Source organism: Choloepus didactylus, chromosome 15, assembly GCF_015220235.1.
Source record: "Choloepus didactylus isolate mChoDid1 chromosome 15, mChoDid1.pri, whole genome shotgun sequence".
NCBI lineage: Eukaryota > Metazoa > Chordata > Mammalia > Pilosa > Megalonychidae > Choloepus > Choloepus didactylus.
The window spans coordinates 69945706-69972762 of record NC_051321.1 but is presented as its reverse complement, the minus strand read 5'-3'; the positions used below and the strand labels follow the sequence as shown (position 1 = coordinate 69972762).

The 27057-nt window shown below is 38.1% G+C and overlaps 1 protein-coding gene across 2 annotated transcripts; it reads left to right on the top strand.

Moving 5' to 3' along the window:
* Positions 1-424: 424 nt before the first annotated feature.
* ANXA7 (annexin A7) lies at positions 425-25992 on the top strand. 2 transcript variants are annotated; one of them, XM_037804359.1, is made up of 14 exons: positions 425-506; positions 9526-9580; positions 11105-11309; positions 11899-11997; positions 12968-13032; positions 13444-13509; positions 15692-15794; positions 16003-16097; positions 18515-18628; positions 18871-19041; positions 21067-21237; positions 21316-21391; positions 22438-22550; positions 23224-25992. In XM_037804359.1, exons 2-14 carry the CDS (start codon positions 9527-9529, stop codon positions 23344-23346), a joined length of 1455 nt encoding a protein of 484 aa, XP_037660287.1. In that variant the 5' UTR covers positions 425-506; position 9526; the 3' UTR covers positions 23347-25992. The 2 variants fall into 2 exon arrangements, with proteins under 2 accessions (XP_037660287.1, XP_037660288.1); XM_037804360.1 differs by lacking the exon at positions 13444-13509.
* The last annotated feature ends 1065 nt before the right edge of the window (positions 25993-27057 follow it).

The window sequence follows — 27057 nt, the reverse complement described above, 5'->3', positions numbered from 1 at the left end:
GTTCGAATCCGACGCACTATGCTCCCCAATAAATATTAATTCATTTCATAGGGGTCTACCTGTCCTTAGAAGATACTTGGGGGGACAGGGCATTTCAGAGGCCGAGGGCTGCATGCGGTCTCAGACTCTTTCTGCCGGGACTCCGGGATACCCCCGGCGCCGCTCCAACTTCCTGGGTGACTTGGGTGGGCTAGGAAGAGGTAAGAGCAGGGTCCTCGGGACCGAAAAATGTCAAAGAACCGGCCGGGTCACCAGAAAGGAGCGCCTTCGCGCGCAGGCGGAGCTGTGGGGCGGGGTCTAAGGGAAGGCTTACGCCCGGGTGAGGTCCCGCACCCCGGCTGCCCCGTCCGGCGCCACCCTACGCTGCTCGTCTGGGCGTTCCCGGCCGCGTCCACGATCCTAACGGGCTGGGGCGGTGTCGTCTGCGCCCCGCCTTCTCCGAGCCCGCCCCCGCCTCCATCTTGCGAGAATCCGGGCTGGTTGTGGCGCGGCTGCCCCGGAGTCGGGTAGGAACGGTGCCCCCTTCCCCGCTTTGGGGCTGGCCCGCCGGGAGGTGGCGGGGTTGCGCTGTGCCCTGCGCCTGGGCGCGGCGGAGGGGCGGGTGGGCCTCAGGGTGGCGGCGCCTCTGTGACTGGGACGTTGGGGTGGGATAGGTGAGGCGGTCGGCCTGGTGAGCAGGATGCGTGGAGGTCGCATTCGTCCGTGCTTTGCGCTGTTCTACCGTCGGGAGATCAGAGGGTGCAGTGAGGCCCCCGCCCTCGGGCATGTGGACCACAGGTGGGGGCTGCGGCAAGGGGTGCCCCTCTGAAGCGACCTCAGGGAAGATTGAGTAGGGAAGCCAGCGAGCAGCACGGAAAGCGAAGTCTGGAGGTGAATAGACTTTCCGGTGACACAGCAAATTTAGGGAAACTTGGGAAATTTGTATCGTGCTTAGTGAACCCCAGAACAGAATGTGTAAACCTGAAGTTGTACACTAGCCCAGGCTTATAGTTCTTAGAAACTATTGGAAATAGCATTCCAGATTTGATTCCTATTTCTAGAACAGCAGCAAACGTGTCCTGATACAAGCCAGTTCTGTGCTAACGCTTCTTAGTGAGGTAAACCAAGGTACAGAGGGAGATGGCTGATGTCTACCGTAGTGATAGAGATGAGAAGAAGGCACTATATTTTCTGACTGCCTTTAAACTGCCTGCTTTCTGCTAACGGATGGAGAGTTAATCCGATAAAATAATCTGTTACTTCTCAGGCAAAGACGGAGTTTCAAGCTTTTGATAGGCAGGTAGAACAGGTAATTTTGGCCTCTGCAAACTTAAGCTGCCCTTGAGTCCTCACCCATGTGTGGCTGCCTACCCTGTCTATGCAGAGGGCTAGCCGTGTTGCCAGGCTATTTATGCCAGGGCTCTAGCTGACGATTTAAATGGTCTCTCCGGACTTGGAAAATTGTAGTATCTGCTGTTGGCCATCTTCAGTCACCCTTCCTGTTTTGTATTTGTTTCATAAATTTGTAACAGCTGCCTCTTGCGTTCCTGGGCTTCTTGCCATCTGTGAGATCCACCCCTTTCAGTAACTGACTCACTGGGTGGAGATGGCTTGGAGAACTAAGAATGATTTTCTAGGCTTTTAAAAGTAGCCGTTGACAGAGCATGTTAAGAAGAAAACTAAAGCCTATCACCACGATAGTCTTTGTGTTCACCTAGGCTTAGTTGAGTAATCTGTGAGTCACTCTGGGATTTGGTTAGCTTTTTACAGAATCTTTGTAAATCTACCTTTTGAATGGATGATATGTGCACATTGTACACAGTTCTAAAAGGGCTAAAGGTACATTGAAAAGTCTCCTTCTCACTATGTGTGCTGGTTTGAATGTATTATGTCCCCCAGAAAAAGCCATATTCTTTGATGCAATCTTGTGGGGCAGACATTTTAGTGCTGATTAGATTGGAATTCTTTGAGTGTTTCCATGGAGATGTGCCCCACCCAACTGTAGGTGATAACTGATGAGATATTTCCATGGAGGCATGGCCCCACCCATTTAGGGTGGGCCTTGATCAGTGGAGCCATATAAATGAGCTGGCAAACAGAAGTAACTCAGTGCAGCTGTGAGTGACATTTTGAAGAGGAGCTACAGCAAAGAGGGACACTTTGAAGAAAGCACAGGAGCTGCAGATGAGAGACAGTTTGACAACAGCTGTTGAAAGCAGACTCTTGCTCCGGAGAAGCTGAGAGAGGACAAATATCCCAAGTTCAACGAAGAGTGATGTTTTTGAGGAACTGCAGCCTAGAGAGGAATGTCCTGGGAGAAAGCCATTTTGAAACCAGAACTTTGGAGCAGACACCAGCCACGTGCCTTGCCAGCTAACAGAGGTTTTCCAGACACCATTGGCCATCCTCCAGTGAAGGTACCCAACTGCTGATGTGTTACCTTGGACACTTTATGGCCTTAAGACTGTAACTGTGTAACCAAATAAACCCCCTTTATAAAAGCCAATCCATCTCTGGTGTTTTGCATTCCGGCAGCTTTAGCAAACTAGAACCCTATGCCTCAGCTCTCCTTCCAGGAGGCAGCCACTGCTTCTACTTCTTTGGGTATCCTCTCAGAGATATATTATACATAAGCAAGAACCTGTGTGTATTTTTTACACATATGGTTGTAAACTATCTATGCATTGTTTTTTACCTTGTGTTTTTTTTCTTTAACTATGTCTTAGAGATAATAATACTATCTTGGAGAACATAGGAGCTGCCTATTTTTAATAGCTACATAATATTCTGTTGTGTGGGTAATCATAATCTATTTCACCTGTCCCTCATTGAGGGACATTTAGATTGTTTTTAACTTTTTTCTATTGCAAATAATACTGCAATGAATAGCCTGTAATATACAATTTTGCACTTGCAATGGCAAGTATTTCTATAAGGGACATTCCTGGAAATAGAATTGCTTTCTATCCATTTATATGAGTACATTCTCAATCTACCCAAATTCACTTTCTTATAGTTGCATTACATTTTTTTTATATGCAGATAGTCTTTGCTTTATTCTCATTCTGTTTTGAAACTTGCTGACATAATTCTGCTAGGCCCTTGAAGATGATTTGATATAGCAGCAAAAGTATGTAGAAACAGGACTTTGTCACTGGGCATTTCAGTTGCTTATGGAGTCTGGTACTATAACTATTTGTTGCCTTTAAAATTATTATTAATTTATCTCATAAGTTATTTTCAGATTTTTCCCCCTTTCTTTTGACCCTGACCTCTTGTTTCCTTAGCCTTCTGACTATTCTTTAGAGCTGTCATCCCTCCTTTACTCCTTGTATCAGCCAGGTTAGAGAAGAAGAAAGCAAAAACATTTTAGCCTGTACCTATTTTTATACCCAGGCCTTTGGATAGATCCCAAATGCCTATTTTAGAATTGACTGGATCCATTTTCTTGTTGTTTTGTAATCTTTTTTTTTAAGTTATAACTTTGAATATATGCTCATTTATTCTCAATGTAACAAGTTTTTAACTTTTATCTTGTGCCTGTATCATAGAGGACACTAAAGCTTAAATATATTATCTCATTTTCCAATACTGTGTATGCCAAGGCAGGATGCCCAGCCCCACCCCCCACCCCCATCTATCAGCACGTAGGACAGTGCTTATTACACAGTGGACTCTCATAAATGTTGACTGGAATTGGATTTGTTTGGGGTCTTGGTATAAAAGAAATGTTGACTGGAATTGGATTTGTTTGGGGTCTTGGTATAAAAGAAATATGAGTTATTTACTGTTGTCTCAGGGAGAGAAGCCAAAACAGGTTTTAAAATTTAGAAAATTAAAAACAAAGGTAGATGGTAAAGCCAGACATGCCAGAATATTCTGGTACTAGTGTGTGAGCCAAAGACCAGCAGATTGGCATCACCTGGAAGCTTTGTTAGAAATGCAGAATCTCAGGCTCCATCCCAGAACTATTGAATCAGAGTATGCACTTTAACAAGATCCCCAGGTGATTCGCCTACATAGTAAATTTTGAAATGTACTGTTTTATCTAGTAGATAGTTTGAAGAAGGGAGAGAGGTTAGAGCTGGGTAAATCGGTTACAAGTAGGGGGAGTGAGTGAGCCCAGACTTGAGGGTTAAGCAAAGGCATGTTGAGAATGGTTCAGGTGGTAGAGATTTCACATTGGGGGTGACCATATTGCTAGGAGACAAATTGAAGCCAGTGCTAAGGAGACCTAAATGTCAAACTGTTGAATTTGCATTTGATACTCCAGCAGTAGTAATTGAGGATTTTTGTGCTGAAGAGTGGTATGCTGAGAGAGCAGCATTTTAGGAAAGTTCATCAAGTGCCCAGGGAAATTGGAAGGATTGAGAGATTATAAAGAAGTACATAAATGGAGAAGTAATTTTAGTAAATTAGAGGGAGATCAAGTGATGAAAACCTGGTCTAAGGATGTGGCCACAAGAACAGACATGACTGCAAGAATAGACGAGGCATTTCAAAGGAAGAATAGAAAATATTGGGTTACTTACTACAGTGGAGTAATGGGTAATTTAAGTAGTGGTGTTATTGACAGATGTGGCATATTAAGAGTGGTCTGGTGGGGGTATGAGTATTTCTACTTCAATAGTGAAGGCCCCTTACTGGCCTGTCCGCCCCTTCTCTTAGTTTTGGTGATTGCCTGTCTTCACAGTTGTATTCTGACTTTTGTTTCTTGTTCCCCTACTTCCTCTCCAATCTTATTATGGTGCTTTGGATATGGTAGATATTAATATATACATCTGACTTTATACAGATACATTTCTTGGGCATCTTACAACTGATCACTAATAGTATTTTAGATATGATCAGGCTAAGAAAGGGTTTTCTTTTGAATGTTTTTTTTCTCTGTTTATTTGCCTTTGTTTTAGGTTAGTAGTTTTCTTCAAATGCAAAAGGTGTATATGTAAGTGTTTTCGTTTTGTGTACACTACATTTGTTTTATGTGTTTTTTTTTTTGACTTTTTATTACGGAAAAATTTAAATATACAAAAGTAGATGGAAGAGTGTAAAGAATTCCTATGTATTTATCACCCAGTGAAAATAATTATGAACTCATGACTGATCTTTTTTCATCTATACTCCCCCACAATCTCTCCATATTATTTTGAAGCAGTTCCCAGACATATCATTTTTTTTATTCAATTTTATTGAGATATATTCACATACCATGCAGTCATACAAAGTGTACAATCAGTTGTTCACAGTACCACCATATAGTTGTATGTCCATCACCAAAATTAATTTTTGAACATTTTCATTACCACACACACAAAAGTAATAAGAGTAAAAATTAAAGTGAAAAAGAACAATTAAAGTAAAAAAGAACACTGGGTGCTTTTTTTTAATATACACTGGACAAAGGGGAGTGCAATCCACATGGTTTTCCCAATCACATTGTCACCCCTCATAAGCTACATTGTTATACAATCGTCTTCAATATTCAAGAGTTCTGGGTTGTAATTTGATAGTTTCAGGTATTTACTGCTAGCTGTTCCAAGTCATTAGAACCGAAAAAGGGTTATCTGTATTATGCGTAAGAGTGCCCACCAGATTGACCTCTCAGCTCCTTTTGGAATCTCTCAGCCACTGAAACTTATTTTATTTCATTTCACATCCCCCTTTTGGTCAAGCAGATGTTCTCCATCCCATGATGCTGGGTCTGCATTCCTCCCCAGGAGTCATATTCCACATTGCCAGGGGAACAGATATGTCATTTTAACTGTGAATAGTTGGGGTGTACCTCTGAAAGATATGGATACTTTACAAAATAATCATAATACTGTTACCACACCTTAAAAAAAATAATGTCACCAGATGTCCAGTTTATTGTTTACATTTTTAAATGGAAATGAGCTCCTTTTCAGAAAAACAACTTTGAAACTCTGGTACAGACTGCAGTTCCCAAAAGATACTTCCATGTTGGTTTTGCTGATCAGAACCTTATCAACTGTTGATTACCATATAATATCACAGAAGAGATAACCTATGTATGAATGCCTCTTTAATCCCAGACTTTCTTCACCCTACCACCTCTCATGCTATCTTATACCATCAATTAGAGAAAGCAATTAGTCCTAGACTAATTAGTCTGGGACCAATATAATTGGAAAGGTAAATCGATTAAATGTGTACACATTTATAAGACCAAATTTTATGGGGATTATTTTTTAATATTCTTGCATTTTCACAGTTCTCTATCATCATAGCAGTTAACATTTATTGATGACTTAATATGTTCCAAAAACACTACTAAATGCTTTACATAGATTCTTTCACTTAATCCTTATAACAGCCTCGTGACAGAGGTACTTTCCCATCCCATTTTATAGATGAGGAAACTAGGCTTAGAAAGCTTAAGTAACTTGTTCTCATTCACACAACTTGCCAGGATTCTACGATGAAAATTCATACACTCTCTTTGGAAGGTAATTTGGCAATATCTAGTGAAATTCTGTTTGCATTTACCCTTTGTCTCAGCAATGCCAATTCTAGGAATCTATTCCAAAGATAATATTCGCAAATAATACAGAAAGCTATCTGCAGGAGGCTATTCATTGCAGCACTGTTTGTAATAATAAGACTGGAAGCAACTCAAATGTCTGTTATCAAAGTATGGTATATCAAAGACAGTGAAGGACTTTGCTATTGTAAAAAGGAAGGAAGACTGTCGTTTATCCTGCCACTAGCAAGCTCTGTAAAAAGAGAAGAAAGTAGGGTGAAGAAGAAGAAAATACAATTGGCTACATTTTATCTGAGAGAGGAGTGGTGACAGAAGCTAGTACTTTTGTGAACATATCTTGTTTTATACATTTGGAACCAAGAAAAAGTTATGCATAATTACAAAACAAAATTAAATTAGAAATTTGAAAAGTAGTCTTTGAAAATCAAGAGCAAAATGAACCAAATGTGTATCAGACTAGTAGCGTAACTACACAGGAATTATATTAAATATCTTTAAAACACAGTAATTTGATTATACATTTATAGTGGGATATATCCTAGGACAAAAATAATTGCGAAAAGATTTTAAAGCTTTTTGGAAATCATGTTTTTAGTAACAATATGGGTATTGTTAGTCTGAAACTGAAGAATATAGTAGGATAAAGCAGGGACTTGTGTTAATGTCATTAGAAACCAAGAATGTTAGAGTAAGGGAAAAATATATAAATATCAAATCGAGTACGAAATCCTGTAATCCTAAATTTGAATTGGAAATATCCATATGAACTAATACATTTTCTCTGAAAGAACAAGTTTTTCCTAGTTAGTGCTGTCCCAAGGAAAAGGCCTAGAAACAGTTATCAGCTTGGTAGCAGTGAGCACACCTAGTACCTTATGCTGTAATGTCTAAACATCGTTTCCCACTAAAAGTGATAAGGGCTTTTTGAAGAGTGGACTGATTCCAGATCTGGGGCAAGGAAAGTACAAAATGAGCCTGGACCATGTTGTCATGTCAGATAGCAGGGAAGATATCAAAGATTTCTGGGGTTTTGTCAAAACAATTCAAGAGGCTTCCTTTGGCCTAAGATGGGATAAATTGAGCATCAATAAGAATAATAACTGCAATGAATTGAATCATATCAAGTATCTTTAAATCCTTGAGTTCATAATGATGTTTAAAAAAACAAACTTCTTTGATCGTCTTGTATACCAATTAATTATTTCAAAATATCAATAAAGAGAAAGAATTATGCTCTCAGTCTACCTTTTCTATATAACTGTAATTAGGAAAACCAGGTAGCTGATAAAGCGAAATTTCTCTTTGAAGAAATATTCCAGATAATAAATGAAGAATGATAGAGTTAGTGATTGATCATCAGTTACAAAAAAAGAGATGGCTGATCATTATGTGTTTCCTGGTAGAAGGACATAAAACACCTGTTGAGTATTCGTGCAAAACAAAAAAAATTCACTTGAATCTGATCAAGCTTTTAAATCTGAGTACTAATTTATAGGAAATAACTGTTAAAGGACACCATGGGGATTCAGTCAGCAAAATCCAGACAGGGGGAGACTTCAGGACATGTTGTCTGGTCTCTTCAACCAATAAACTGCAAGGGTGTGTGGGGGGGAGATGAGGAGTTTATGGATTAAAAAGGCCTGGGAGACACGTCAACGGATTAGAATATATAGACTTTATTTATATATTGACTTGAAATACCAAACTATAAAGAAATATTTTGAGACAACTGGGGAAATTTAGACACTGATACTTGATGATATTAGGGACGTATTCAATTTTGAAGGTACAGTGTTAATATTATGGCTGTGTTTTAAAGGAGTCCTTTGGTACTTATGAGTAGAATGATATGATTTATGGGGTTTGCTTTAAAATAATCTGGGGACGGGGGAAATAGGTTGAGATACAAATGAAGTAGGATTGACCATGACTTGATAATTGTTGAAACAATATGAAGGCCTCCTGGATATTCATTATATTAGGTTGAACCAGAAGAAATTGCTGTTTTCATAAGTCAAAAACAGTTGATCAACAATGTCATGTAAAGAGAACTTTTAAATATGTTTATAATTTTATATACATGAAAAGAGAAAAATAAATCAATAGAAGTTTAAAAGACAATAGGAAATTTTAACACAGACACATTTAATGTTATTAAGGACCTATTACTAATTTTTCAGTGTGATAATATTACAGTTATATTTTTAAAAGAACCCTGCTAATTTGTTTTTTAAAATCCATATGCTTTTAGAGATGTATTCTGACATATATGTTGGTAAAAATGATATGAAGTCTGGGATTTGCTTCAAAATAATCCAGTGGGGTAGTTGGTGGGGAGTGAGTGAGAACCTTGAAGAAACAAGATTGGCTCTGAATTGGTAAACATTGCAGCTGAACGATGAGTCCATGGAGTTTATTATGTGATTATCTTTACTTTTGAATATGTTTGAAGTTTTCCATAATCAAAAGTTTAATAAAAAGCAAGTAAGCCAGGGTTTAATCCAGGTATATGACTCCAGAAGGTAACTCTCAAACCGTTGTATCACTGTTTTCAATTATGTGGCTATATTGCCCTACAAGAGTTCTGTGGCACCTGGAAAGTATTCTTTATTTTAGTAGTTATATATTCATTTCAAAGTTACCTTGTATTTATGCTAAGAAAACTGCTTCAAGTTTTCCATTTACTGAAGTGATGTAAAGCATACTTTCAGAATAAATTTAAGAAAAAAATTGACATAAAGAAAAATATTACATAACTAATACTACTTACTGGTAGAACTCAGAAATGACAAAAATTACATGGGTATGAGGAGAATGAAGTTTGAGCCTTTACTATGCTATACTGACTCCACTGGTGCAAATGGTGAAATGAAGTGAAGAAGCATTTTTAAGTTTTGCTTGTACCAGCTATGTCCATATTTGAATGCCTGCTAGACTCTGTTGAAGGAAGTTATATTTTCTATAAAACCCTATTGCTATGTATTTCTTCAAAAGCATTAACCCTTATAAGAAATTACAGAGGATGTGTTTTATTATTGTTACAGAATGTCACACCCAGGCTATCCCCCCACTGGCTACCCACCTTTCCCTGGATATCCTGTAAGTATTGCCACTTATAATACACAAATAATTTGGAACAGGTATGAGTGGGACTAGCTCATGACAGACCTGACAGGTCTGCTAGACCAGGGCATAAACTCAAATGCCAGAGGGACTAAGTGGAATAATTGAAGGCGGGTATTACTGGGGAACTAGAGAGCACTTATCTTATCTATGGAAAGCCAGAGATGGCCATGTAGGGAGCAGACCCACCCGGTGTTGCTAGATACTCCAGTTTTTCAAGTAAAGCCAGAAATCTGGATTTTTATGTGAAATTGCCTACACTTTAAACACTGGGAATTAATTTTTCAAAATGTTAAATGCTATGTGGACCAAAAAAAACATGTAGGCAAGCTAAATCTAGCCCGTGAGTCACAAGCGTTTAACCTTTGTGTGTTAGAAGGTTTAAAACATTAAGAAAGCTTTGACTCAGAGATCACAAATTCCAGTGGCTTTGAGGATGCTGGGGACTTTCAGTATTTGGAGTACCTTTTATAAATGTACTATAGGTTCCACCTTGCTGATGTCTCTACTACTATGAGGACCAAACTCATAGGCATAAGTAAGGATTTTATGCCAGGCTGCTTTCTAACCCGAGGAGGATAGAAAGAGCACTTTTACAGGTTAATGATAATGTGTGTATCCTTATGTAAAGTGAATATATAGCTCTTCTGAGTTTATCCTAGGTGAAATTACAATTATGAATATATTCCCAAGTCCTTATGTACTAGACTAGACTATGGCAACCATTTCAGTCCATGTGGACTAATTGCCAAAAGAGACAACTTCAAAATCTCAATTGACTTAATATAATAAAAATGTGTTTCTTGCTTACTTCAGTCTCCTGGAAGTCAGTGGGAGGGGATCAAGGGATGGGAGGAGGTTCCATCCCATGTAGCCTCTCAGGTTTCAAGGCTCCTTCTGGGTACAGGGGCCTTGGAGTCCTGTGCTGGATCCCTTGCTTCCAGCTGGCAGACGAGGGGAAGGATAGAGGAACAGAGGGAGCGTGGCAGATTGGGCCTCAGGAGGTCTTTAGTGGCCAGGTTGCAAGTCCGCATTCATTCACTGAGATTCAGTCACGTGGCCCTGCCTAACTACAAGGATTCTTGGAGAAGTCCTCAGGGGAGAAATGGTTTAGTGAACACGTAATAGTCTCTGTCACACTTAGACACTGTCTGGTCTGAACTGAGGTCCAGAAGTTGTAACTTGCCCAAAAATGTCGCACTGAATGCATGACTTAGGTCACCTTTTTAATCTTTACTTTTGATTTTTGCTCCTAAGTAGTGAAACTGAGGCTTCTTGCCTGACCCAGGTGAAATGAAATTTATTTGAGTTCTGACAAACAAGCATCCTGATAAACGAGTATAAGATACTAAAACTGCTGGTGGGATTTTTTAACATATAAAAAAATTAGCTAGACCTTAACAGTTACCACTTTTATTTGTTTTTTTAGATGGGTGATACTTCTCTCTGGGTCACATTTCCCTGTGATCACATTCATTTGAAACTGTTTCTGATTTTCAGCCTGCAGGTCAGGAGTCATCTTTCCCCCCTCCGGGTCAGTATCCTTATCCTAGTGGCTTTCCTCCTCTGGGAGGAGGTGCCTACCCATCAGCACCAAGTAGCAGCTACCCCGGAGCTGGAGGCTACCCTGCCCCTGGAGGTTATCCAGCCCCGGGGAGCTATCATGGTGCTCCACAGCCAGGAGGGGCCCCATCCTATCCTGGAGGTGAGTGGTGGGATTTGAGATTAGTGATGACATGGGATTGCTGAAGCACTTTTTCCTTCTCCTATTTATCCTTTTCACACCTGTTTATTGCATATGAAGTCAGGGTCACTGTGGGCTCACTCTACCTTGGACAGTGAGGACATAGCTGGCAAGAGAGAGGGATAAAGATTCTCAGGGGGCATGAAAGCTGGGAGCAGTCTTAAAAATTTCACACTGAAGGGAATTGGAATAAATCTCATGGTAATAAGGAATTGGTATGTAGCACATTGCTTGATTGTTTGTAAGACACTCTAATATCTAGTTAGTATTACTGTGATCTATAGGGCAGCTTTGTCCAAAGCTTAAAAAAAGGGGGGAGGGGTGATGCTTTTATATTGAAGTTAGTAAGGAAGATGAAGGAAGTAAAAGTTTTTTAAAATTTATTTTGGAATGGGGAAGGAGTTGGTGAAAAGTTGAATTTAGACAAAAGGCAGCTACTGTTAACAGCATTAGTAGCATATTTTCCCACTATTAATAGTAAAAAATTTTTGGAAATCTTGAGAACTATCCTATAGCTTATTTAATTATTCTTTTTCTCTGGTTCCTCCAGGCCAGGGATTTGGAGCCCCAGGTGGAGCAGGCTTTTCTGGCTACCCACAGCCACTAGCACAGTCGTACGGCAGTGGCCCGGCACAGATCCCCATACCAGGTGGGTGCCTGCTGTCCAGAGGTAAACGATGCCATGATGTTTTGAGTTTCTTAATTGCCTTTGAGACAACTTTAGTTTATTTTTGGAATATTCTTCAGTCAACCTTTAAGTATGTCTATAAATAATTTCAAAGGTACGGTTTCATGAAATGTACTAATTTGATGGAAAGATTTAATCATTAACACGGAGATAAGGGCCCACTTTTTTCTATTAAAAAGTCTGTTTCAGTTGTATAAAAATGTAGCTTATGAGGGGTGACAGTGGGATTGGGAATGCCATAAGGACCAAACTCCACTTTGTCTAGTTTATGGATGGATGTGTAGAAAAGTAGGGAAAGCAAACAAACAGACAAAGGTACCCAGTGTTCTTTTTTACTTCAATTGCTCTTTTTCACTCTAATTATTATTCTTGTTATTTTTGTGTGTGTGCTAATGAAGGTGTCAGGGATTGATTTAGGTGATGAATGTACAACTATGTAATGGTACTGTAAACAATCGAAAGTACGATTTGTTTTGTATGACTGCGTGGTATGTGAATATATCTCAATAAAATGATGATTAAAAAAAAAAAAAAAAAAAAAAGTCTGTTTCAAAGCCAAAGAGCAAAACCTTCAGAGACTTCTCTTGTCCACTCTTCAACACTAGTGAAACAACAGTCCCCAGAACTATCTTTTACATCTTTTCCAGATAGAATCAGAATTTAACCTGCTTCAGGTGTTTAAAAAAAAAAAAAAGAGGGGGGGCATTATTTACTAGGATATTATGTAGGAGATGGAATATTACAAAAATATCCTTATGATCAAAGTTGGCCTTAGATTCAGTAAATTTAAAATATTTAAAAAAAGACCCTAGTGAATAACAGTGTGAATGTTTTCATATAATTCCATATTAATAATCAACGATGTTTTAAAAATTATATCATATAAGATCTGTTTGGTTTTTTTTTTGTTTTGTTTTGTTTTAACCTGTAGGTGGCTTTCCTGGAGGGCAGATGCCTTCTCAGTATCCTGGAGGACAGGTCTCCTACCCTAATCAGGTATTTTTGCTCCTACTTTTACATTTTAGTCTGGGTAACTGGATAATGCCAAAGACACTGGAGGCTTCCACGAGGCAGAGGAGATGGTCTGTGATAGTAACTTAAGACTTTAATCTCTGCTTCTGACGGACTCCCTGCTCTGCTTGGCTTAGGGCTTTAAGTACCGCCCTGATAACTTTGATAAGACAAGCATAGGCCCCTCTGACATGTGTAATGGTGGTAACTTTCCCCTAGAGATTCACCTGGGCTCTTGGCATTGGTTTTAGTTCTTTTTTTCTCTTCCTTCCCATCCCTGGCAATTGTAACTACTTACTTAGGTGAATAAGTGATTGGCATTTCTGGCAGTATTTCATGAAGGAGTTGAGGGTGGTTTTCCACTTTTACCTTTGTAATTTTCCACTCTTCTTTCAGATCCATACAGAATCCTTTCCTTCCTATCCTGTTTTCTCTCCTGTTTCTTTGGATGATAGCAGTGAAGTGAGTAAGGTTTTCTAATGTCTGGTAATCACTAGGCATACTATATGTGCTTTCATTTGTCTCTGATATCTCATGTACTTATCTCACAACTTTCTAGAGAGTTCAGTTGTATATGTTTTATCTTTATGTCCCTGTGGTGCCTGACAGGGCTTTAAACACGATAGCCAATTGGTGGCTGTTGAATTGATTTCTCAATTTCTCCCAGAATATTCCCCATGTATCCAGTCTTTGCCCCACCTTTGTATAGCTCCTTATTTTAACACTAAATTTCATTCTTTAATTGTTTTGTTAATTCTTTTATGTCCTCTGCAAATTCCTTGGGACATAAACAGTATACTTTTGTGTTTGTCTTTATCATGATTTTCTCATTGATTTACATACTGTATATTCAAGAAAATCTGGTAATTTTCAAGCTTGTTTTGGGCTGGGGTAGGGAGAGGAATTACAGAAGTATAGTGATTTCTTTTGGTTCACTCTTTCAAACGAGGAATTTGAGCTCCAGGGAGGTTTAGAAACCTGTCTAGGGTCACACAGCTGGTGAAAGACAAAGTTGTGACTACTTCTTAGGTCTGACTCCCACATGAGTAGTCTCTGTTACAATGCTGTTTCTCTGATACAATAAATGATGTTCCTCCAAAGCACAGAGTCAATTGCTTTCAACCGTTTTTTATTGTTGAAACTGGTTGTTAGTCATATTATAAATCTGTAGCAATTTTATTCGTTTTTGAGACTTGATACTATTTTAGTTTAAGCATGCATACAATTTAATTTAGAGACAACATTTGATGGCTCAATAGAAAAGATTTTTAAACATAAAACACTAAAAAGAAAACACATACACACATATATGCAGCTTATTTGGTGTGACAATTACCATATTAAGGTAGAACTAAAACCAATAGATGGAAGTTAACAGAGTGGTAGATTTTGGAAGAGCTTTTAGATGGGAATAGAACAGGCTATCTTGTGAAGGAGTGAGCGCTGTAGAGTGTGTGTGTGTGTGTGTGTGTGTGTGTGTGTGTGTGTGCGCGCGCGCGTGTGTCAAGGATGATGTAAAGAAAATTCCTGTCTGAGATGGGCATTTGGGCCAGGTGATGTCCCCTGATTCAGCCAGCTCTCAGTTCTATTTGGTTTTTGATCAGGAAGGTCAGAATCAAATGGGGATCAAAGGGTGGAACTTCTGGTGCAGATAGTGTAGGGCTTTGTTCAGTTGAGAAATCTCTGCTAGTAGAGTTTTGACCTCAAGAACCAGGACCACCCTGACTTCTTTGTATTCAGTATAATGCCTAGAGGGTGTTGAAGATTCACTTCCAAATTAGACTTCCAATGGAAAAGAAGACAAAAATATTTTTACCTAGAGATGAAACATGGAATGGAATTTTTTTTTTGAAAGAAGAGGGTGACAGAAAATGAGCACCATTAAAGAGTACTTAAAGAGGGTTCATTTTTCTTGCTGAATATAGTCCAATGAATTATAAACAAAGGCTTCTGTGTACCTAGGATTTTAGTGGCAGCGGTTATATCAAAGGAAACTTTCTTGGTTTCCTAATACTTTACATACTACTTTAATTTAAAAATACCATTCCTGTTTTGTTTTCTGGTTTATTTCCTTATAAAATAGATGAAGAATATTGTACCTTCTAGAATCTCTAACGATTACTTTCATTTTATGGTTTCCGTTATTATAAAATGTTTTATTTCATGTCCAATAATCAGGGCCCAGATAGAAAATGAAGATATAATACCAAAATTATATTTTCTGCCTGAACCTAGGTGGGCAACTTGTGTTCTACTTCCCTAAAACCATTATTATATTACTCTGTCTTTACATCAGACACTGCCATGGAGCTCACACTATCTAAAGATCCATCTCTTTTCTCCCCTATTCTATCAAAAAAGAAACCTAGGCATAGAAAAGAGTGTGGCTTTAATTTCACAAGTTTCGCCGTCTTCTCTCCTGGAAGTTTTGATTTCTGGTCATCTGTTGGCAGGAGAGAAATCTCCCAAAGTAGGATAGGTCTTTCCTGCCTTTCCAGAATGGGCCCTGGTAATAAAATGCTCATATTCTTCCCCTAAAACGGAAACACAGGCCTCCTTGCCTAAGAGTGATGTATGGGAAGTCTTACATTGCCTTCTTGTCAGCAGAGAATCCTGACTTGAATTTTACATCTCTTGTTCTCAGCCTGCTGCAATGATTCAGGGCACTCAAGGAACAATCCAACCAGCTGCTAACTTTGACGCCTTGAAAGATGCAGAAATTCTCCGAAAAGCGATGAAGGGTTTTGGTAAGGAAAACAAATCTTTGTTTTTATAATATATTTTTGTTTTTCTATAATAAGCTAAACAGAGCAATTCTAAGGTAAAAGTAAATCTTACATCATAAACCACCTCAATGTAATCTGGTATCAGCTGCCTTGTAAGCATTCAAAGAAATAGCCTGAAGGAGCACCTAGCACAGACTTCTTTCTTACTTAAACATTGTGGTTCTTCCAGGGACAGACGAACAGGCAATTATAGATGTTGTAGCCAACCGTTCCAACGATCAAAGGCAAAAAATTAAAGCAGCTTTTAAGACCATGTATGGCAAGGTATGTTTTTTTGTTTGTTTTCTGGAGTGAGCACAGCCATTGGCCTATAGACATACTATCTTTTTATAAGTACCTGTGGTATAAAGTAGAGGCAACTAGAAGAGAGCTCAAAAGTGGTGTATTCACTTTTTATTTCTCTTAAAAGCCTTTTTAATTCTTGAGTAGTCCTTGATCTTTAGTCATACCTTGTGCTATGTCTTGCACGTTATAGATATTCAGTAGAAAAGAGAATATAGTTGTGATCATGATTGAGAGCTTGATGTTTATCATTGACTGTCTTCTGCTCCTTACAGTAAGATTCAAGGCCTTCATAACTTAGTCCCTGCTGTTCTTGGTCCTCAGCATCATCTTCCACTCCTCTCCCTCCCTCTGAATACATCCTGTATTTCTGTATTACAATTCTGTGGAACTTCTTGCCATTCCCTTCACACACCTTGATCTTTCATACTTCTGTGCTGAACATATGCTGTTCTCTTGACCTAGAACATCATGTCCTCTTTATCTGTTGGCAAACTTCTTTAAGATTCAGCTTAAAATATCAGCTACTCTGAAGAATAGCAGAATTTATCTGCTTCTTCCACTGTGATCCCGTAGCATTTTGTAAAACCTCTGCTATCACTAAGCTCACAGCTCAATGCCCCCCTAAACGATGAGCTCTCCTAGGGTAAACCACATCATATTCATTTTTGTATTTGTTATACCAAGCACAGGAACAGGAACAAGTAGCACTTAATATTTGTTGAATGAATGATCAGTGAATAAATCCAGCAAGAATCTATGGCTAAAAAGTGCCTTGTTTCTCGGCTATAAAGGGAATAACTGGGCAGCATTGACTTGCCATTTAGATAGGAATCCTGAAAATTCCCTAACATCCTCTGTATCTGTATCTGATTTGTGTGTCTTAGGATGGGGTAGAGGTCTGTTGGGTGGTCCTGCCTTGCCTATTCTGCTCTGCCTTTCTCTTTCTGCCCAGCCCAGATCCACTTCTTTAGCATTAAGGTTGATCATGTGATATAAATCCTGGATTTCTTTAAGGTTCAATATCAGACTCACTTCTCTCACAAAGTTATTATCTGTTTTGTAAATTGCTTTGGTTAATAATATAGTCTGTTTTGCTGCCTTGAATTTTCTCGTGTTGCTTTAAATGAACACTAAACTCACAGCCTCTTTTCCTTACCCACAGCCTGCTCTTCTCTTGACTCCCTATTAATTAAGAAAGATACTATTCTACTGGTTTACCATGGAGTCATCTTTGATTCCACTTTCTTCTTTACTGATTGGTCAGCTAATGAACAGTCATTCAGTGCCTACAAAATGCCAGGCACCACCTTCTCCTAGCAACCAGTCATTTACTGCCTTGCTATTTAATCTATAAAATGGCTCTTTAAAATGTGTCTTCTATCTACTTTTTTCTATCTACTTCTTTTGTCACTGCTAAAGTCTAAGCCTTCATTACTTCTTATTTAAATGTTGCAGTGGCCTAAAGTTCCCATCTGTAGCCTCTTGGGTGTCACAGTCTACCTGCATGTCACTTATATATTCGTGCCGCCTTCTGGCATGGAAGACTTCGGTGGCTCCCAATCCACATTCTTTAACCTGGCATTCAAGGCAATAATCCAAACATATAGTTATAAATTTGCCTTTACTGTTAACAACATTGGTCTTCTTATTGCTTCATTGAACAGGCTTTGCTGACTCTGACCTCTGCACCAGTGCTTCTCAGAGTCTCTGTGGAATTTAAACACACACAGAATCTCTTGAGTCTTAGTCCTGAAAATCAAATGTTTTAAAGCTCCATAGATGATTTTAATGCAGAGCCAAAGCTGGGAGTCACTTCTCTGTTTGTTGTTTGTGTTCTTTCTTTTTGCCTGACATACCTTTCTCCTTCTCTGTCTGCTAATTTTTATGTACTCAAGACCTAGACCAAAAGCTTTCTCTGAGCTCTCTAGCCCAATTTTCATCTCTCCCTGTTACTTAATTTTGTGCTGCATATCTGGTGCTGTAGTACAGGTTGCCTTATCTCTTTTTTGATATTTATCTTATTTTTTTGCATAAGAATAAGATGATGATGATTTACACTTCCTCATAGAACCTAGAACAGTTTCTTAAACTAAATAAATATCTGTTTATCATTTTGTTAATTTGAATTATTCTTTGTTTTGTGTACATCTTCTCTTTGCATAGTGGTGGAACTATAGTAAGAATTTCTTTGTTTATTGATAGAATGAATAAACTATATATGCTTGATTGTAACAAACTTTAAATGTATATACTTACTTCTTTCTCGGTATATAATACTCAGATTTGAAATTTAAGTTTTCATAAAGCAATTACATTTTTCCATGGTTTTCTTAAAAGATTTACGCAACAAAATTTGGTGAGCATATATACTTAGCTTGCATTTTTTAATTAAACAGGATTTAATCAAAGATCTGAAATCCGAGTTAAGTGGAAATATGGAAGAACTGATCCTTGCTCTGTTTATGCCATCTACGTATTATGATGCCTGGAGTTTACGGAATGCAATGAAGGTACTCTTGCTGGATGTAACTGACTGCGTATTTCATCTTATTTCATATGTAAAACTCCACAGATTATGGCTGTTACGAATTTATAGTAATAGTTAAATCAATATATTATCTCATATCATCTGAATTTTTGATCTTTACAGTTCTGGAGGCGGAAAAAAACATTTGATGGAATAGTGAGATTTAATTACTTTCAGAAATTCAGTTTTTCTTTTGCATAATTCCCCTTCTTTCATTTCATATAGGGAGCAGGAACTCAGGAATGTGTCTTGATTGAAATTTTGTGCTCGAGAACAAATCAGGAAATCCGAGAAATTGTTAGGTGTTATCAATCAGAATTCGGACGAGACCTCGAAAAGGACATTAGGTCAGATACATCAGGGCATTTTGAACGTTTACTTGTATCCATGTGCCAGGTGAGTATAGCATGAATATTTGTGCATTGGTGGAGAGAACTTTCTTTACTGCGTACTTCCAGGGAGCATTCTTTATTCTTTTTAATATTTACCCCTCTTGAAATCTTGCCATTTTTAAGAGTGACAACACAGACTCCAACATACAGATTTTTTTTGCAGTCTCTATTGAGATTTATTTCTGCAGATCTGGCTTTTGTAAGCAATCAGAAATTAAGCTCTTAAGGATGTATGGAATCAGAAATCAACTCGAAGTTCTGTGGCTGGGATGGGGATGAGATTCTGTAGTTTTAAGCTTTGCGTTAAACTTAATGTTGTCCATAAAGTCTGGCCATCAGCTGAGGACATGCCAGATGACCATGAAAGTTCTGTGGGAGGTGAGAACCAGGTGAGGAGAGCCAGAAATTCAGAAAATTGTTTCAGGGTTCACAATAATATTATGGTTAGCACCTTCCTTAATTCTTCTTCCCCAGATGTGCTGGAGGCATGGCTGGAAAGATTCCAAATAGGGTATTGGAAATGATACTAGAAACACACTTGGAATGAGATAAGGATATATTTGAAAGAGAGATGCAAAAGACTAGACCACTGACTCAATATCAGGAATTATTGGCTGTCCTGATAGTGCACAAGGTTAGACAGTCCAGACGGATGTAAAAGTAGAAGAGGGACCCTTAAGACCGAAGGAAGGGTGTTCCAGAAAAGAGTTTGTGGGAAAGGGAATGGATGTGGAAATGAGAGAAGAAAGCAAATGGGTTGATGAAAATTGAATTTATCTACGACAGAGTAGTTAGAACAGGGGGGTAGGTTAAGATTATGGAGGAAGAACAAGAAAAGAAAAAGCAGAAACAGAGATGATTTAATGCTCAAAGATTAGTATTAGTACTACATAAGGTGCTGAGTTTTGTTTTACGCAGGGTTCAAGGCCCGGCCATTTTATAAACCAAAGGGACACCTTCCAGCGAGTGAGCAGAGGAGCAGCCTTCCTGGAAAATGGGGCTGTACGTTGTGTTTGAATCTAAAGGCAACAATCCGGGAAGTTTTTCCTGAGCAGGTTTTCTGTGCTATGTTCAGTCACCCATTTAGAATATGCCTCTGCATATTTCCTTTGCCCTGTGCTCTTTACAGTTCACCTTCAAGGAGCACCTCACCGTTCTGTTCCTCACACACAGCACCGAGACCCTAGGGGGCAGCCCTTCCTTTGTTTGGATTTGTGTTTCTTTTTTTGAGAGAAATCAACTGCTCATCTAGGCTTCAACTTTTATTCAGGCCTGTATCTTCCAACCTCCCCCTCTCTCATTCTTTCTCTCCTAACCCAGAGAAGATTTTGGTGTATGAATTCACAGTCTTGCTGAACTCGAATGATTTACAGCTTCTTTTAAAAAGTTCATGTTTCATTTTTATGTATATCTAAGTATTCAGAATATTGAGATATTAAGATTACACTTGGATAAAGAAAGGGAAATAGTAAAACCTCTGTATCATATACTCCCTCTCTATACTTAAATTATTTGAGGGCAGGGACTTTGTCTCTCCCTGTCCCCACCATCTAGCACGGTGCCTGGCACACAGTTAAGCACTCAGTACTTTTTAGTTGCATGAATGGATTCAAAGTGGAACTCGGTATAATGCAGATTGATGTTAAATCGCAGCTAAGGAGAGCTGTAATTTCTCCATTTGAGTAGTAGTTTGTATCTCCTGGTAGAAAAAAAATTTTTTTTTTTTTTTTAGTTTTGTTTTTTTATGGAAAAATTTCTGGTTTAGTTTAGCTCTCAAAGCCCTGAAAACCTCTCATTTTAACATGATCTCATTAAACCATGATCACAGATTATAAAATCCAAAGATGACAGTGTAACAAGGTGCTAGTTACACTAGTATAGTTTCTTTGGAAATGAAAAATATGCTTGACACACTATGAAGTTTAATACATTGTTCCTTTAAATCCAAAAGTGATGAGATTGGAAACCTCTTTTTTAATGGAACTTGTCTTATTTTCTTCCATTTCCTTCCTTCCTTCCTGTTTTGCAGGGAAACCGTGATGAGAACCAGAATGTGAACCATCAGATGGCTCAGGAAGATGCTCAGCGTCTCTATCAAGCTGGAGAGGGGAGGCTTGGGACGGATGAATCTTCCTTTAATATGATTCTTGCCACAAGAAGCTTTCCTCAGCTGAGAGCTACTATGGAGGCTTATTCCAGGGTATGAGCTTTTCTTTTGAAGATTTGACTTCTGTTTTAAGGTGTGAAAATATTTAACCCCTATAATTTTTGTTTTCAGATGGCTAATCGAGATTTGTTCAGCAGTGTTAGCCGCGAGTTTTCGGGATATGTTGAAAGTGGTTTGAAGGCCATCTGTAAGATATTTTTGTGTTTTGCTTCTTCTTTTTAAATGAGTGGGGCCCATTTAAATAGTTGTTCTCATTAAGTGATGGTAATTCATATGGGTTTGGCAGAGGCTAAGCTAACCCTATGTTTTTATATGTAATTCCCTGTGATTGGTTGGTGGTGTGGTCATTAGGGCTGTTTTGTAATTATTTGGCTTTTATTCTGTGTGCCTTTCTTGGGGGCTGTGCAAGAATATTCTGTAGATTGTATCTTTTCCTTTAAGGTGAATGAAAGAGCCTGAAGGACCTACAAGTCCCACCAGGCAAAGGGTCATTTTGAGCCCCCAAAATACTTGTCAAGTACTCAGTCGTGAGACCTTTCTCTCTCCAGAAATTAAAAAACCAATTCTGGTATACTGACATTCAGATGTCTAGCAAAATGAAATTTTCATTCTCCTAGATACTATAGGTCCAAAAAGAATGGTGTTAATAATGGAATATAATTACAAATATCGTAGTAATGGTAGCTAAAATAATAATGTACGGTTAGTACATCTCTGCCATTTGAAGGAAGAAACTTGGCTAAATAACTTTTCCAAGAGAGAAAAGATGTGTCAGATATCTGAGTATCATTCTCAAATCTGCTCAAATGTGTTCAAATCTGCACTTTAAGATTAGAGTGAAACTCATATCTATTTCTTAGCCAAATGATATTCTTGACTTCTAGTCAGTATTCCTTCTAAGTAAGATATTACTAGAGTACAGTTACTACAGATTTTCTCACTTTAAGGGGAAAAACGTAAAGAACCTAAGTCACTGCATCTATGGAGAGAAAATGGGCTTTATTGGCCTGAGGGATTCATCTAGAATTGAAGGTAGCCTATCTGATGCAGCTAGAATGAAGGATAGATGCTGGAAAAATCTAGGGAGTATCTCCAGTTCACCTTAGATTTCCGAGATTATCACGTGGAAAATAACCAAAGGCAGGCCACAGGTGATAAATGTAGCTGGAGGGTGGACCCGTAGCTTACTCCTGAAGGCAGTGGTTCTGAGTCTGGAACGCCTCTGCCTTGCAGTGCAGTGTGCCCTGAACCGCCCTGCCTTCTTTGCTGAGAGACTGTACTACTCCATGAAAGGCGCCGGCACCGACGACTCCACCCTGGTCAGGATTGTGGTCACTCGCAGTGAGGTGAGGCTTTCTCCCCCTGTTCCATCTTCCTTGAATTTCAGATGTTTATTTCTTAGAAGTTCCTCACTTGGTTTTCAAGCCCTCAGCAGTGATGTTGAGGAAGAGCTCTCTGTCACTGCTGGCAGATTGTGTCAAGCACTTTCCTCACGCTGTGATACGGGCTTGCAATGGTGAAAGAGACCACCATGCCTCCGTGAAGGAAACACCGAGATTTTCCTACTTGAGAAGGTCTTTGGAGAATACTGGTTTATGAGATGTTGAAAGACATTTATCTTTCTTTGGATTTTTATTTTGCTTATGTAAAAATTTGTATGAAAGACCCACACAGATTAATCCTGTTGGGTATCCAATATTTCTAGAAAGTTTAGCATTCCTTATTAATTACAAAACAATGTGTAAAATTCATCTATTATCTCTTTACCTGTTTTTTAAATGATTGATATTTTTGGAATAATAGATGAAACTAGTGCTACTCTTCTCTGGTATTTTTAAAGAAATGAATCAGACCTTAGCATGGGACAAATGCTGGCTACACAGTGTCCATCACTAGGGGTTTTTCCCCACTCTACTTTGAGTAAAGTTAGGATCCTTTCCCTATTAAAGAAGGATTGTAATAAATAAGTTTTCTTTTTAACAGCTGTTTCTAACATCAGAAATCTCATCTCTTTTGTAGATTGATCTTGTACAAATAAAACAGATGTTCTATCAGATGTTTCAGAAGACCCTGGGCACAATGATTGCAAGTGATACCAGTGGAGATTACCGAAGGCTTCTTATGGCCATCGTGGGCCAGTAGAAGGGATTTAAAAAAAAAAAAAATGGAGCTTTTCATAGCTTATTCTTCAAAGCACTGACTGATCTGCATGCAGCAATATCAACCGTCACCTAACCAAAAAAGCTTCTTACTAAGGACAGTGTCAGGGTAGTGTGCTCAGTTTGCACATATTGTTATTGCCTTAATTCTAAAGTTATTTTTTTCTCTACATACAATCAATGTAAAGCCACATCACAATGATGTAGTAATAATGCAGTGTTTGTAAAGCATAATTCTTAATCAAGATGTCAAATTGAACAAAAATCATGCCAATATCTATTTCTGTGTAATAATATTGAATTGAAGAAAAAAAGGTCACTGAAAGCTCTGCCTTGCATAGTCCTATTCCGTCTGTTGGACAGTATAGTTGGTAGTGTGCCAAAATTATTATTATTTTTTTAAATTTAACTCTTTTGACCTAGGAGAATACTTTGCATCTCATTTTGCATAAGTTGGTGTTCGGTATTCTTAAATACTTAACTTTCCTTGGAGAAACTAGATTAGTGTTACCTATAGCAACTTTTAAAAAGGGGATTAAAATGTCCTTATATGCATAAAATATGTGGCCTACTTTTATGCCTATTAAAACTCTAAAGGTCTTTTTTGGCCCTTGAGTTTTTAAAATGTGTATTTTTAAATGTATCTTTTAAAATATATATTTTAAATGTGTATTTTTAGACTGTAAAATTAGTCATTTAATCACAATCTAAGGAAGTGAAACTTGATACATAATAGGTGGTGCTCAATTAGTGACAAAGTGATTGAGTATTAAAGCATCTCCCTGGAATAATTGAATGCTGGCTGTTTGGAGGAGTAGTCTAGGAGCCCAGTTAGTGGCAGGTACTGCAGGGGGATTTCTAAACCCATTGGTTTATCTTCAGTGCCGAGGAATTCTTTATTGAGTATTTGGAGCATTACACAGTGTAGTTAGGGGAATTCCAAAGGAAGGAGGTTTGTAATCTAGTGGGGATTCTAAATAAAAATTAGGATACAAAGTTAGATTATAAATTCTGCCAAGGATAGGAATCTTATCTATTGTAGCACAGGGCTTCCTAGCACAAAGCAGATACTTAATAAAGATTTAGCGACTGCTTGTACTAAAAATTGAGGGGAAGATTAGTAAATATCAGTAGTAATTCAGTAAATACTTGTTTTATATAAGTACTGACGGGTATGTAAAGTGGTATAAGATACAACCTTGTCCTTAGGAAGAGAGAGCTGTAGTGCAAGGCAAAAGCAAGATAAATGAGTAGAAGGAAGATGTGCTAAGGATAGATGTTATAAATTTTTAAAAACTTCCATTGAAAAAGTTAAGCTTTGATCTGTGTTTTGAAAAAGTAAATGATGGGATTTGGTAAAGACGAGAAGAGCGTAAAATACTAAGGGAAAAGGAAAGATGATCATTACATTTTTTTAAAACTATATTTAATTTTTTAAACTTCAAAAAAATTTTTAATTAAGATATTCATATACCATAAAATTCACCCTTTAAAAAGTACGTAATTCAGTAGTTTTTAGTTTATTCACAAAGCTGTGCCCCACTGTCTAATTCCATAATGTTTTCATCCTCCTCAAAGGAAACCCCATACCCATTAGCAGTTGATCCCTATTTCTCCATGCCCCCAGGCCCTGGCAACTACAAATCTGTGTTCCAGCTCTATGGATTTGCCTATTCTGGACTTGTCATATGAATGGAATCATACAATATGTGGCCCTTGGTATCTGAATTCTTTCAGTTAGCATAAAGTTATGGAGGTTTATCCATGTCATTGCAGGAATCAGTACTACAGTCCTTTTATTGTAAATTTCACATAGCCTAAAATTCACCATTTTAACCATTTTAAAGTGTAACAATTCAGTGGCATTTAGTACTCTCAAAATGTTGTGTCACCATCACCAGTATCCAGTTCCAGAGCATTTTCATCACCCTAAAAGGAAACCCTGTGCCTTTTAAGAAGGCAATCCCCATTCCCACCTTCCCTCAGCCCTTGACAACTGCTAACTGTGTTATGTACGTCTCTATGGGTTTGCCTCTTCTGTATATTTCATGTAAGTGGAATCATGCAATATGTGGTCTTTTGTATCTGACTTAATTCACTTAGCAAAATGTTTTCTAGGTCATCCATGCTGTACCATGTATCAGCACTTCATTCCTTTTTGTGGTTGAATAATCTTCCATTGTATGGCTATACCAAATTTTGCTTATCTGTTCATCATTTAATGGACATCTGGATTGTTTCCACTTTTTAGCTATTGTGAATAATGCCGCTATGTACATTTGTGCACAAAATTTGGCATGGAGATATTTTTAGTTCTCTTTGAAATATAGATGTAGGAGTGGAGTTGCTGGATCATATGGTAACTTGATGTTTCAAGTTTCAAGAAACAGCCAAAGTAGCTGCACCATTTTATAATGCCACCAGCAATGGATGAGGTTTCCATTTTTCCTCATCCTCATCAGCACTTATTATTGTCTGTCTTTGATTAGAGTTATTCTAGTGGACGTGAAACAGCATCTGATTGTGGTATTGATTTGTATTTCCCTAATGACTATTGAAATTGAGCATCTTTTCATGTGCTATTGTCTATTTTCATATTTTCTTTGGATAAAGGTATATTTAAATCCTTTTCCATTTTTTTATTGTTATTTGTTGAGTTGTAAGAGTTCTTTATATATTTTGGATACTAGATCATTATAAGCTATGTAGTTTATAAATAATTTCTCCCATTCTATAGGTTGTCTTTTCACTTTCTTGATGATGTCTTTTGACATGCAAAAGTTTTTAATTTTGATGAAGTCTAATTTATCTATTATTTCTTTGGTTGCTTGTGCTTTTGTTGCTGTATCTAGGAAACCATGGCCTGATCTAAACTCATGAAGATTTAGGCCTGTTTTCTTCTCTTTTTTTGTTTTTTTAAGTGCAATTTTATTGAGATATATTTACATACCAGATACAATTAGTGGTTCATAGTATCATCGTATAGTTGTACATTCATCACCACAATCAATTTTTGAACATTGTCATTAATACCCCCAAAATAAAAATAAGAATAAAAATAAAAACAGAACACCTAAAACATCCCATATCCCTTCCCCTCTATTTATTTATTTATTTTTGTCTTTGTTTTCTTACTCTACAGTGGATAAAGGGAGTGTAAGTTGCAAGGTTTACACAGTTACACAATTACACATTCACACCTTGAGAGCTATATAGTTATACAGTCATCTTCAAGAAACAAGGCTACTGGGTTGCAGTTCAACAATTTCACGTATTTCCTTCTAGCTATTCCAATACACTAAAAACTACAAAGGGATGTCTATATAACACATAAGAATAACCTCAAGAATGACCTCTCAACTCGATTTTAAATCTTTCAGCCACTGAAACTTTATTTTATTTCTCTTCCCCCTTTTGGTCAAGAAGGCTTTCTCAATCCCACGGTGCTAGGGCCAGGCTCATCCCCGGGAGTCATGTCCCACACTGTCAGATTTACATGCCACTAGGTGTTACGTCCCACACAGGGACAGTGACTTTACCTGCAGAGCTGTAGGCCTGTTTTCTTCAAAGAGTTTTATAGTTTTAGCTCTTTGATCCATTTTGATTTAATTTTTGTATGTGGTCTGAGGTAGAGGCCTAGCTTCATTCCTTTGCATGTGGATGGCTGTCTCAGTGCAAATTCACTCACAACCCT